Source organism: Phodopus roborovskii, unplaced genomic scaffold (genome assembly GCF_943737965.1).
Source record: "Phodopus roborovskii unplaced genomic scaffold, PHOROB, whole genome shotgun sequence".
NCBI lineage: Eukaryota > Metazoa > Chordata > Mammalia > Rodentia > Cricetidae > Phodopus > Phodopus roborovskii.
Window position 1 is genome coordinate 4,713,998 of NW_026126546.1, and position 14,073 is coordinate 4,728,070.

Consider the following 14,073-nt stretch of genomic DNA (forward strand, 5'->3'; position numbering starts at 1 on the left):
TAACCCCCACCCCAAAAAGACAAGTATTATTTCCAGTTTGTAGTTTCAAAATCAGAAGTCCTCCACTTAGTGTGTGGTGGGCCCAAATGCCAGTAGTGACTGCCTCAGTCACCTCACAGGGAAAGAAATCCACAACGCTTGTGATAAGCATCATGGGAGTGTTATCTATACTACAAAGCATAAACACTGGATGCTGTGGGGTCAATGAAGAACAGGGTAACCCTATTCTAAAAAGCAGCTTCATTATTTCCAGTTAATCCACACTGCAAACAGCTAAAACAGAAGCTAGACCCAAATCTGTATTAACAAACTGCACAAGAAAGTCATAAAAATATTTTATTGATGTTACAGAAAAAAATTATATATACTTAACCATTATTAAAAGTACATATGTTTTAAAATGCTAAAAACCCAATAACTTACATAATGGCAAAGTCCAAAGTAACGGGAAATCGTAAAATGCTCCCCTTTGGTCCGCTCCCTAAAAAGCTGTGACAAATATGAGTGACTACTAAAGATTACAACACAATCCCTTCATACTTGCATCTGGTCACCTTACACAAGGGCAGCTAGTCCCCAGGCCCTTTAAAACTGTGGACACGCTGTGCTCCTGTAACAGGCCACTACAGTCTCCAAATCTGACAGGATCACACTCCTTGGTTCTGGCTCACACAAACTGCTGACAACTAATCACTTGTTTGAGAACACCCAAGAGAAAGTCATTTATTCTGATTTCAACAGCAGACTTAGAAGGTCACAATTTTCCTATGGGATCCACTCACTTCAGAGACACCGGTGCACACTAGGCCTCTCCTTCATGTCGGTGGCACAGGCTGTGTACTTGGTTCACTTTAAACAGTCATGTTCTTAAGTCTGGAAGAAAAGAAGAGCATTTGTATACCACATGAAGAATCTTAAAGTCAAGATTTTCCTTTTTTTCTTTTCTTTTTTTTCTTTTTTTTGTGAGGCAGGGTTTCTCTGTGTAGCTCTGTAGACAAGGCTAGCCTAGAACTCAGATCCACCTGCCTCTGCCTCCCGAGTGCTGGAATTAAAGGCGTATGCCAGCACCGCTCAGCAAACTCATGAATTGCTCTTTAAAAACAAAATATAAACTGGGCCATGGTGGCGCACACCTCTAATCCCAGAACTCAGAAGGCAGAGACAGATGAGGTGGAGTTCTGTGAGATCAAGGCCAGCCTGGTCTACAGAGCAAGTTCCAGGCCAGTTAAGGCTGCACACACACACACAACATACACAACACACACACAACCCCCATACACACACACACAAACCCTGTCTTGAAAACAAACAAAAATTAATTAATTTAATTGACTCTAATCCTAAAGGATCCTATGCCTTCTTGTGGCCTCTGTGGGCACCAGATACACATGTGATACACATACATACAAGCAAAACTCGTACACATAAATACAAGTATTTAAAAAGGAAAAAAGGACCATCTACATGCCTGGCAGTACCACGCAGGTCTCACCACCAACCATATACCCAGGAACATGGAAGTCAAAAGCACACAGACATCTAGAAACCCAACCAAACAGCCAGAGCCCAAGATCTCAGTCACTGCGTGTGGGGGTGGGTGGGAGTCAGGGTCAGCCAAAGCTGTGGGAAGAGGATGGTGCAGGGACCCTGAACTGCTTAAAGTGACATATGCACAGGGCAAGAGGTCCCATGAGTCTCAGTAGTCTCTAAAAAACTGTGCAATGCTGGAGGACAATGTCTGTGTCAACATGGTGACAGCCAGCAACTCCGTCCGACTAGCAGCAGCAGGACCAAGTGTACCTCTTTCCGGCCACACACCCCCCCCCCAGCTGCAGGACACACACACTCCATCAGTCGGCAGACCTGGTCCTGAGTGCCACTCAGTTGCTGACTCCCACTTTCCCCGAGACCACCTCTGCCGTCTGCAAACGGTCCTGTCAGCTGACTTTCTCCAAATTCAGATGAGTGGAACGGAGGGAGGACTATCTATATTTTTTGCCCTAATCACAGCATGACTATTCTCAATATGTATACTCATTTAATAGAGACTTATCGACACTCCCAAACAGGGCAAGGTGGGGGTGGGGAGGGGAGGCACAGGGGCACATAAATTCTCTAAATAGTATTAAAAGAACAGATTTTTTTTTTTTTTTTTTTTTGCTTGTTTTAAGCAGGGAGTCTAATTCCTACGGAAGGATTTTTAAGATTTATTTTTATTTTATATGCATAAATGTTTTGCCTACATGTATGTATGTGGGTCACATGCATGCCTAATGTATGTGGAGGCCAAGGTGTTACATGTCTTGGAACTAGAGTTATAGATGGTTGTGAGCCGCAATGTGGATGCTAGGAATTGAGCCCACTGGAAGAGCAAGCGGTGATCTTAACCAGAGAGCCACCTCTCCAGCCCCTGAAAGGAATGTTTTAAAATAGGGCTGATGTAATCTACCTATCCATTATCTAGAGAAAATGGCAAAATGTGTCCCAAATTGGACAAGATCACCCATCACTCCCATACTACTTCTCTCTCAGATCATCCACACAATGTAAAATGGCCTCGCGTGAAGTTATCCACATCAAGACTAGCATGCTGTCTTTGTAAGTCCTTTGAAAGGCAGGGTGCGGTCTCTGAAAAACGGGCACTTAGAACTCTACTTGTGAAGGTGGGTTCGGTCCTTGCAGCTGTGTTCAATGGTGAAGTGCTTTGGTGCACACACAAGAGGAAGCGATTCCCAGGCAGTCTGTCTGAGTACTCCCAGGAAGTGACTGCAAGGCGTTGTCACGGTTCACTGTTGGGGACAGCACTCCAGGGATCTCACCTCGAACTTATCCGAGGATCGAGATGAACATCACGATCCCCATAAACTGAGTGAAGAGCAGCAGGGGAGTGAAGAATGACCACACATTCCACAGCGCCAGGTTGAAGCTGAAAGAAACCAAAAGCAAACAGCTGACAACGGCAATCAGAATGACACAAATATGTTCCACCCCAGAGTCTGGAGTTAAACTGTGTATCCATACGTTCTGTCTCTTTAGACACAACACCATGATACGATGCCTGTACAAACAGGAGCAGCACCAATGCTTCAAATAGCACCTGGACCTGGGGTCACAAAGGCCCTGAAGAGGCGTGGCTCAACAGATGTCAAGTGTTTCAGAATATTTGTTTAACCATGCACTTGTTTAACTTCATAAAGATGTGGTGCATTAGTTTAATTATGTACCTATGTGTTGCTGTTTTACCTTGCCTGCCTAAAGCACCCGATTGGGCTAATAAGAAGTTGAATGGCCAACAGCAGGGGAAGAGATAAGGCAGGACTTGCAGGCTGGGAAAGTAAGTAGGAGGAATTTAGGCTCAGGGAAGAAAGAAGAGATGCCAAGGGCCAGACAGACAAATAGACACAGAGGAAGCAGAAAGATAGGGCATTCACAGTGGAAAAAAAGATAAAAAGCCCCAAGGCAAAAAGTAGGAGAAGAGAAAGAGATTAAATCGAGAGCAAGTGGGACAAGTTTCAGCTGAGACCGAGTGTTCATAATTAATAAGTCTCCATGTCTTTATTTGGGAAGCTGGCTGGTGGTCCAAAGAAAAACTACAACTACAAATGACACCCAATATGGGCCCCAAATTTCCTCATAGGGCCTGAAAAAACAGAGAGAGAGAAAAAAAAGCCAGGATACGGCTCCTTTAAGAGTCTCTGCTGTGTCTGCTGTGTAGCAGAGAACTTGAGCAGCTGACATGCTAAGTAGAAACAGCAAGTTAAGTAAAATCGCCTGCCACAGTGCAGGCACCAGCTTCCTGAGCTGGGGTGGCTAATGCAGCTCTTGGTAAATAAATGCAGCTCCTAATTAATCAAGCTCTCTTCCAGGCCTGCGGGCTTAAGGCCTGGTTCTCACGGACCTGAGGAGGGGGCAGAGTCAACTTCCAGGGCCACATGGCAGAGGGCCTAACTTAGCAGTTTGTAGCTTGGTTCACACGGTCAGAAAATACTACAGGTGCACAGCAAAGCAAGTCCAGGTTGAAAAAAACCTTTAACAGGTTACATGTGCATAGGTGCTTAAGAAAGAAAATGGGTATAGACCATCATAGAAAAAGGTAGTTTAAAAATAAGTATTTAAAGAAAGAGTAAAGTGAAAAAAAAAAAAAAAAAAAAAAAAAAAAAAAAAAAAGCCATGCAAGTATGGAAAAGATACAGAGAGCATGGATCCTGTATGCTGCTTTGCTGAACTGGATTCTTTGAATGCTGATGAGTGAACAGCAGCTGCTGAGAGACATGGAACTATAAAAGTAATTGCTGAATTAAACCAGCCTAGATACTTTAGGGATGCCTTAACTTTAAAATGGAATTCAGAAAGCATATGCATTGGGGAAGAGACTATGCTTCTTTCCACAGGAAATGAAAGGCTGTGGATGGCTTCAAAATTAATAAAGACCAGATGTGATTGGGGAAGACCCCCTGACAATCTTGGCTACAGGTGTAACAAAATAAGCCTAGAAAAACTGCAGGACGGGTGATGTATATGATGATTCCTTGACATGGGAACAGCTCTAAGACTGGATGAGACGTGATAAATCTTGATGGTTACAGAGTTCTTATCACTTGTTATTACATGCCATCTCTTCACACAGTATGCATGGAGGTTTGGTTATACAGTCCAAACAAACTTACAAAGTTGGCAGATGTCTTTTACCTGCTCAAACATAAAACAAGAAAATCATCTTTGGTTGATTTGTGTTTAACACAGTCTATACTTGTGTTAATGCAGATATGTTACCTTTGAAAATTCGTGTGTTTTCAGAGCAAGGAGATCAGATATCAATGAAAATGTGTGGCCCAGGTAATCCAGCCTTTCCGAGTACCTCTGTTACCGTTTCCTCAGAGTTCTAATTTCAGAATTGCTAGCTGAGATGGTCTGGCTAGATGAGACTGTTCTAGCCAGGACTTCTGATAAGCCTTGCACTTTCCCATTACACAGAGACTCCAACAAATGTTATAGCTAGTTTCCTTAGGATCTGACCAATATCTCAATTTTCTCAGAGTTCCCTGGGGATGCCATCACCCCCAGACAACAGGAAGCAGTCTAGAGAACACAATGCCCACATTCACAAGAGGTGGGGTGGGTGATTTTGGGTCATTTTGGTGTTTCCATCATTTAGTAGGGATATAGGAATATAGGATAAAAAGATAACTATTCATCTCAAATATTTAACATTGGTATGGATTTTTGTATAATGATACAAAATTAAGGTTATTTTTGCTATACCATATATGTTTCTATTCAAGTTTAAGGTATTACATCTATGCAGCTCATTGAAAAATGTAATACAAAGTGTTAGGATAATTTAAAACTGCAGGTTAATAGTCATCTATAAAAATCAAGCTCATAGTCAAGTATGTTTTCAAAGTTAAGACAGGTATATTTTAGATAGGTGATATTCAAATACTTCAGGGAACTACAGAATATGGCATTTAAGATGTTAAATATCCTAAGGCTTTTCATGACAGTGAGACACGTCTGCTCCTGGCACGAATGATGGCCATTGAAGAAACTCCACATGGAGTTCACTTTCAGTGTGACAAAGCTAGCCATTTGGGCAAGAAACTGCCCTTGCCCCAACTGCTTACAGTATAATATACAAACTAGACCAACAAGACACAAAGGAAAAAGACTGCCAATCTTTACCAAGGCAAGGTGGGACAGTCCTTCAAAACTCCCGCTTCATGGAAAAGTCTGTCAGATATTCTAGGCCTAAAACTCTGAAACTCTTTTGCTTTTAGAAAGTGTTTATTTCATTTAGTGACAGAAATATTGTTTTTTGGGTTTTTTTGGGGGGGGTTGGGAAGACAGGGTTTCTCTGTAGCTTTGGAGGCTAAGAACTCCCTCTATAGACAAGACTGGCCTCTAACTCACAGAGATCCACCTCCTCTGCCTCCAAGTGCAGAGGAACCTTGGGTAACTGTTCAGGCATCTACCTGCTTCTGTTCTTTCTTTAGTTTTGGAAGTTGCTTGCTCTGCATTTCCTGTTTACTCAGGTAATTTCTTTCTTGGATCTCTAATGGAGTTGAAGATGAGGTAATTATAGTTTTTCTTGTTACCAAAGTCAGAAAAGAAACTTACATAAGAGATTAAAAAGTTTATAAGGCTGAGAAACATAAAAGCTTAAATTTTTTGTTGAAGAAAATGTATTGAGGCCTAGAAAGACAATTTTGAGTTGGAAATACAAGTTAGGATAGAAAGTAAACTAGATACACAACTTTGAACTCACTAAGATAAGATGGATAATGGAGTATTTTCTCTGAATTTGCCAAATGCAAATGGACTGGATATAGTAAATGTAATTCTTATTTGATAACTGTCTATGTTAAAGTTAAACCCTTTCTTTTCATTTAGATAAAAAGGGGATATGTTGCAGAATATTTAACTATGTAAAGATGTACTAGGTGCTGTTTTATCTTGCCTACCGAAGGCACCTGGTTAGTCTAATAAAAAGCTGACCGGCCAATAGTGAAGGAGGAGGTACAGGTGGGATTTGCAGGTAGGGAGATTAAGTGTCTTTACTTGGGAAGTTGGTTGGCAGCACAAAGAAAATTCCAACTATAAGTTAGCATGTAGGATGGACCAAAAATTCAAATAGCTGCAGCCCGCTTTATGATCTCAGACATCATGGTAAGAAAAAGATATGGCTCTTAAAACAGAATGCTGTACACGATGCTATAAAATCTTCACTGCAAAAAAAAAAAAAAAAAAAAAAAACACCATTCCTGCTGGGCAGTGGTGGTACAAGTCTTTAATCCCAATACTCAGGAGGCAGAGGCAGGGGGAGCTCTGTGAGTTCAAGGCCAGCCTGGTCTACAGAGCGAGTCCTAAGACAGCCTCCAAAGCTACAGAGAAACCCTGTCTCAAAAAAAAAAAAAAAAAAAAAAAAAAAAAAAAAAAAAACAAACAAAGAAGTATTCCTGTCACCAAATTAAAAACAAAAAGCAAGTTTCAGTGACTGATCTGATCAGAGCAGAAGCTACCAGGGAAAACCATAAAAAATTAAATAAGCTCTTTAGTCAGCTATGGGTTTTAATATACAATCCTGGATAAATATGGTTGTCAGATAATCACAAACCCCAGGTCTAAAAACTAATCTGACATTTCTTGGGATGCTCCCACTACAGGAGACAAAAGGGAAACCACCTTGCTCACTGTCTCTCCTTCACCGGAAAGGGCAATACTGACCTCACAGTAGCGAGCTGTCCAACTAGAGCAGAAAGTAGGTCAAAGAAAGTGCATGCAAGCAGAGTCCACATCTATATTTAGGACTCTTACAAAGTCAGAATTCTTTACATGAAGAGAAGCCCACGAGCTGAAGCCTGGCTTTCTCTAATTGAGAGACGCTTTCCTGTAATTTACGGGTTTTTCTTCTGTGAGCGAGTGCTATTTTTTTCCCAGCTTCTCTTCTTCACTGAGGGCCTGTGAGCTCACTCTCTTAAGTGGAATCACTTGGCACTGCGTGAACATAAAACTAGTTGTGTACAACAGGAAATGGGTCGAGCAGTCCTGGCATGTGCACACTACTGTGGAAGACACGTAACCCTGAAAATGCACAGCTACTTCTACTGTGGAAGAACAACAGGTACGCTGTGCCACTAGACACACAGGGAAAAGGGGACAGATATCCCTTCAAACCTGGGATCATTAGCTCCAATATCTTACGGACACAACATCTCCAAATACTCAAGCGACTTACGTACTTTATCTGCAGATCACTGAACCTTCCCCCACATCTTTATGCCATACATCTAGGATGCTCAGAGCGTCACAAACCGTGAGCTATGTTGGTTAGAGAGCAAGAGAGAAAAAGGCAGTACATGCTTAACAGACAGCATTCACTTTGGGGGACAGTGGCTGGCTGAATCCATGACTGTGGAACCCACAGATAAAGAAAGACAGAAAAGTCTGATGCTATCTAATGAAGCTGGAGGTATGTACACCTCGGTGATGCGCTGACTTCACCCTTCTGGGTACATGCAGATGCATGTATGCCCAACAGGGACCAGGGGTGTTCTTAACGGCATCCCTCAAAACAACACAAACTGTAAGAGCCTGACTGTGTGGCAGCATAACAGATACACTAGGATTCAGTTACACAGTGGGGTGACAAATGGCAATGAACAACTGCTGGGAGACGACTACAAGTGAGCAGCATGTACCTCACACATGCAATTAAATGTTAAAGAAGGGTGACTGTTCAAAACACGGGCAAACAAAGCAGTGTTTATGGGATGCAAAAGAACAGCCGCAAAAATGGGGCAGCGTTTGCATGTGGCAGGAAGGTACGGTGGGCGAAGGGTCAAGAACGGTCACCAGGACACTGGCTCTGCTCCTCCCTAAGTGAGACCTGCGGCAGTGCCCAGCTGGTGATTAATTCATTCAGCCACACTTGTTTTCCTGGTGTGTGTCTCATCCATCACAATGAAGGACACTTAGTAACCAAAACCAAGAGCAACGTGCAGAGGCCGCCATCTGTGTCTCAAATAACTGAAGCAAAGCATTAAGAGAGAAAGAAATTAAGAGGAGACCCAAAGAAAGGGGACCTAGGAACCCCTTTTCCTGGGACACTGCTGCTCAATTTAGGTTCCAGGTTACATTCATCATCGCCTGACGACAAAACGAGGGTTTTTCTCTCACATTTAACTGTTCACCGTCCACTCACCAAATCCCTGCGGCGATGAAAGTTGCGGTTGTGATGGGCACCAGTGTCGGGTACTTGACATCATACTCTTCAATCCCACGATACCATTCCAGGTAGACTATGCAGTAAAACGCAATTGACAGGCTGATGAACAGCAAGGCCCCGCCAAAGAGAAACCAGCTGTGGAGGCAAAGACAGTGTTGGCAGCACTGGGAAAAGTGGCAGACACCTCAGTGGCCTCGGTCTGGGTGTGGTCATTTTGCCTCTATGAGCACAACGTGTTGAGGACAGGCCTGTGGTTTCTACTTTCTCTCATCCTCACAGCCCCACCCCAGTGTCTGATATCTATACTGGCTCTGGCACAGGAGGGCATGGGGTTCCGATCCCCCCACTTATCGCTGTGGTTAATCCCATACATTGTCTGTATGAAATCATTTCAATGAGCACTTCTAGGAAAGTCTAATAAAAGGACACACACCTAAAGCCCAAAAGTCTACCTCCCCAGCACAGGCTCTCCAGTCAGCACTATCAGGGGCTTCTGACATCCTGCACACACACACACCTACCCAGCAGCACCATGCAGCCTGGATAATGAGTCTGCTACAGCAAAAAATGCACTGCTGAAGTCAGAAATGCCCCTGCCTCCGCACCAGACCCATCCTGGGCTCTTCCCAAGTTCTAATTAAGAAAACAGCAGCTGCTAGAGTGGCATTTCAGGCACTCACCTCTCGCCCAGCAAGTTCTAAACCAGCTGAGAGATGAACATTACTGGCTGATTAAAATCATGTGTCGGCTTTGTCACTGATGGAGCTGAGGGAAGAGCTTTGGAGAGTGGTAACCAAACCTTTCCTGACACTAAATCCCACAGACAGACAGACAGACTTAGTCCTAGGTTCCAGACCACAACGAAAACCTCCACCGTGTTAGTGTCACCTCTACAAAAGGAAAGCGTGGAAAGACAGGAAAGTTGGCCTCCTTCAGGGTACAGACACCCAAGAGAGTGATGCCGGGTTCCAGTTCTTCATCTACAACTCCCTCAGACAATCACACGACCCACTAGGGAATGGTGAATAGGATGGCAGGATGGGAGGTGGTGGTATTTAAAAACATGCCTCCTCATGGAAGAGCAAGTGGTCTCTTCCCCAGGATTTCATGCCTGCACCCTTGACGGCTCGTCCCTTCTGTCTGCTTGGTTTCCTCCACAAGTAGTCTATGACCCTAAAGGTCTATTTGAGGACTGTAGTTCCCATAATTCAGCAAGCCCTAATTCCTGCCTCCATCTTTTATGGCCCCACTGTTCAGTCCAGTCACCGCTCTTGGCACTACACTCATGTGCCAGCTCTGACACTCATCCACATCACCCCCTCTTCTGATCTGATGGCCTCCAAACTGTCCCACGCAATCCACAATTTCTGCTCCCCGGTCAGCTCCTGGAATGAAGGGTGGGGCTCTCCTGGGTATGAAGGGCTATTTGACACCAGGACTCAGACCCAGGCCCCTGACTCCTCCCACTTACCTTCAAGGCAACTCTGAGTCACCTCCTCTAATTACCTCCTTCTTAACTACTCTGACACACCTTTCTTGGGCCACAGTTCTCACACCTCCTCTAGTTCTCAGGCCTTTTTTTTTTTCCTTCAGTCTTCTGGAGGCACAAGTGACAATTTAAATTGCATACATATAAGGTACAATGTGATGATCTACTGGATACAACATCTTAAAATGACTACTAGAGTCGGCTAATTGACATATCCAGCACATCACATAGCTAACACTGTATTTATGGGAGTTATGGGAAGGGGGGAGGGGATACCTGAGAGACCCACATGAGACAGGAAGAGGACAATTAAGATCTTACATACACTAAATCCCCAAGAACTTACTAGAAGTGAAAGGCTGCACCCTTTGGCTACCATGTCTTAGTCTTTTCTGTACTATCGGTATTGTTTCCAATATCATGTCTGACAGAAACTAACAATTAACAATTAACTGGATTTTGGTATGTGTTTCTCTCTTCTTCTTCTTCTTCTTCTTCTCCTCCTCCACCTCCTCCTCTTTTCTCTTTCTCTCTCTCCGTGTGTGTGTGTGTGTGTGTGTGTGTGTGTGTGTGTGTCTAGGCCAAAGGTCTTTCTCAGTCTATTCTCTCACTAGACTTGGAGTTCACGGATTCGGATAGACTGAGTGGCCCATAAGCCCACCTACCCAGAACTGGAATTGCAGGCTTTTTCTTTTCTTTTTTTAATGTAGGTTCTGGGAATCAAATCAGGTCAGCATGCTTGTAGCAGCAAGCACTTGACCCTCTGAGCCATGTCTTAACTATTCTGAGAATTCAACCAACAGACTGTAGCCTGCAAAACATGAAGCAACAAGGGTTTTTGTTGATGTTTTTTGTTCCTTCTTTGATTTCACTACATAACCCTGGCTGTTCTGGAACTCAGTTTGTAGACCAGGCTAGCCTTGAACTCAGAGAGATCCCTCTGCCTCTGCCTCCCAAGGGCTGGGATTCCAGGTGTGCACCACCACTGTCCAGTGAAGCGGGGTTTCTTACCTATTAGTGTGAAAATTTTCTCTAAAGGTTTTAAAGAAATCAACATAATAGGTCACAACGATGGATGCCAAAATCCAGAATCCGGAATGAATGTTAATTCTTGGAAGAGGTTTCTCCTTTTTTTCAACAGCTGTGGAGGTTTCTGCAAAATAGGGGAGATTTTGAGTCATGCACTTAACCAGTTTTTTAAGTCATATAAAGTCATCTCCTAGAACTTTCCAGTAACTAGAATCCCTCCCACTATATTGCCAGCTTGTTCTGCAAGACCATTAAGATAAGTTTCTATATATAGGGGCAGAGATGTAGTCCAGCAATAGAATACATGTTTAGGATGCATGAGGCCCTGAGCTCTATGCCAAGGACCAAACATCCAAACAAAAGTGGTAGATTTACATTTGCTAAAATAGTTAATACAAGCCCACGAGAAAATGCACTCAATATATTAATTATTCCTTCTAAGTAATCTTGGAATCACATTTACACCTTCATAATCTTTAGGATACAGCAGTACCATCCAGAAGTACAGGAATTTATTTCACATTTCCTCTAGGAAGGTAATTAGTCATGCTAACTGAGAAAACCCTCAAATGTATGGGGATGAGAAGGTTCGGTGGGTAAAGTGCTTGTTGTTCAAACATGAGAACCTGAGTTCATCCCCAGCACCCTCAGAAAACTGAACAAGGCATCGGACGCCTGTCACCCCACTGCTGGGTCAGAGACAGGTGGGTCCTGGGGCCAAGGAGACTTGGTCTCAAAACAATAATATGGAGACTGACGGAGGGAGATGCCCAGTGTCAATCTCTGGCCTCCAAAAGTGCATGTACCAATAAGCACACATGCATACACACACACACACACACACACACACACACACAAAGAGGAAATGCTAAATACAATAAACATTATATGAAAATAACTTAAACAGGTAGCTCAAACACAGAATGGCCTGCCAGAGCTCTAGCCCCAGAACAAAGCATGGTATGCACAGATGACAGCAAGTCATTTCTCCCCCTGCAAATCAAAAGAAGAGATCCTGGCATGCCCTCTCTGTATTGTCACATGAGAACCACTGGCCTCCAAGTGAGGTTCAGCTCTGGATTCTGACAGACTAACTATTCTGATAGCGGTTAGTACTAATACAAGTTCTTGAAGATACTCTCCTAATGCATATATTGTCATGCCTTGGCTCAATGCTGCCGGTAGTGGACAAACCGCTAAGTGGACAAAGGTTTTTACAACATCCAGGCCAGACATCTCTCAAATGAACTGTCTCATCCTCACAGCCTACAAGCATTCAACATTATCAGTACCTATGGAATTCTTCCCTATTTTGTGCATCTACAAGCAATAATATATCATGAGTTGTAGTTTGTACCCAAATGGTGGGATGCCAAACATTGTTCTGCGCTTCCCTTTGAAAACCGCCCGCAGGCATACACAAAAGCCTACCTGACGTACCAGGCAGAGATACACATAATCTAAACATATTTAGCTAGCTCTCTGCCGACAGGCAGCAGGCATTTCCGTCCGTGCCGTACTACAAGCAAAAGGCTGAAATGCAACACTCTGCACACGCCTTGGTATAGGTTCTCGGGTTAACTCTGCAGACTAAGAAACTTCGGCTGCTTTTAGCTTTTAAGGACGTCGGCTTGCCGTAGAATGCGGAAGCGCAGCTCAGGGGAAGGTGCGAGGGTTGCAAGGCCCGTCGGGACCCTGGCGCTCTCGCAGTCACACTTGGTGAGCCCTGGGAACCAGAGTCCGTGGGGCCTCACCTGCCCTGGCGTCGTCCTCGCAGTCCAGCCCCGCTTCGGAAGGAAACAGATAACGCCGCCGGAGCTGCTCCCGAGCCCACGGAGCGTCCATCTCGGCGCCCGCCAGTGCGACGGAAGTGACGGCACGCATCACTTCCGGCGCCAGCTCCTAGGGCGGAATCTCCCGGCGTCCTGATTGGAGCTGCATTCCCTTTACGGCTTTCGTTGGTTCGGAAGAATCCGCGCTTTTTCCGTTTTCGTTGGCCCAGGACTGTAAAATATTGATCTCTACAGTCTCACGAGCAGTGAGTCCCGGAGTCATTGCGAGCTATGGAAGCCCTGAACGACCAAAATTAGCCTAGCCTTTGGCTACGCGGCCAAGAACGTCTAATTTCCAGGCTCTAACCACAGAAAACAACCTTCTGTCCTAGCGGATGCTTCCAAACCCCAGTCTCCTGGCTACTCCTGCTCTGTAGGATTTGCCCTGCTAGTCTAGGATGGGTTGTAGGCAGTTCCAGGAAAAGCAAAGAACCACCATGTCAGGGAGAAACGTTGACTATTGGGGTTAAAATGAATGTGTCTCCCAGCTTATCAGAAAGGATGGTATTCTGAACCCCAAAGATAAGGTGTTTTTTTTTTTTTTTTTTTTCAACAAATACCTTTTAGGTGGTTTTAGAGAAGTATATCATTTCACAAGCTTCCTTGGGTGGTGTGCACTGGTAATTCAGAGGCAGATCTCCAAGTTCTGTTTTCATAACACGGAAGTAGAAAGAGCATGCAGTCAGACTCTGCTCCCCACCCAAGCATGTGATGACACCTTTTGCCTCCAAAGACTGCATCCCCAATATAAATAAACAGCAGCTTGCTCTGGTCTCTAGGAATCAATTTTGGAAGGAATTCCCCATGTTCCCATTTGTTACAAATATGCTTTGCTGTCATCGCTACTCTGATGTTCCATCCCTTGTGATTCTCACCAAGAGATGGACACTGACAGACTGGGTTACCTTGGGCAAGAAAGGAACCTCTCTAAGACTGTTTGCTTTTCTGCCTGGTAGACATTGTATCTGGCTTGCTGGGTTTAAGACCACACTCGGGAG

General features: G+C 44.2%; 1 protein-coding gene across 1 annotated transcript; it reads right to left on the minus strand.

Moving 5' to 3' along the window:
• Positions 1-323: 323 nt before the first annotated feature.
• Tmem128 (transmembrane protein 128) lies at positions 324-13,153 on the minus strand. The gene is made up of 5 exons (XM_051200328.1): positions 12,998-13,153; positions 11,226-11,367; positions 8,702-8,860; positions 2,820-2,926; positions 324-873 (listed from the first exon to the last, which is right to left on the minus strand). Exons 1-4 carry the CDS (start codon positions 13,125-13,127, stop codon positions 2,827-2,829), a joined length of 531 nt encoding a protein of 176 aa, XP_051056285.1. The 5' UTR covers positions 13,128-13,153; the 3' UTR covers positions 324-873; positions 2,820-2,826.
• Between the last annotated feature and the right edge of the window lie 920 nt (positions 13,154-14,073).

Bases quoted from the DNA above. Each gene is read 5' to 3' on its own strand.
- Tmem128 (XM_051200328.1), bottom strand. From the start codon at position 13,127: ATGCGTGCCGTCACTTCCGTCGCACTGGCGGGCGCCGAGATGGACGCT. The intron at 11,368-12,997 runs GTGAGGCCCCAC...CCTATTTTGCAG, and splicing joins CGAGGACGACGCCAGGGCAG to AAACCTCCACAGCTGTTGAA. The intron at 8,861-11,225 runs GTAAGAAACCCC...TTGCCTCCACAG, and splicing joins GAAAATTTTCACACTAATAG to CTGGTTTCTCTTTGGCGGGG.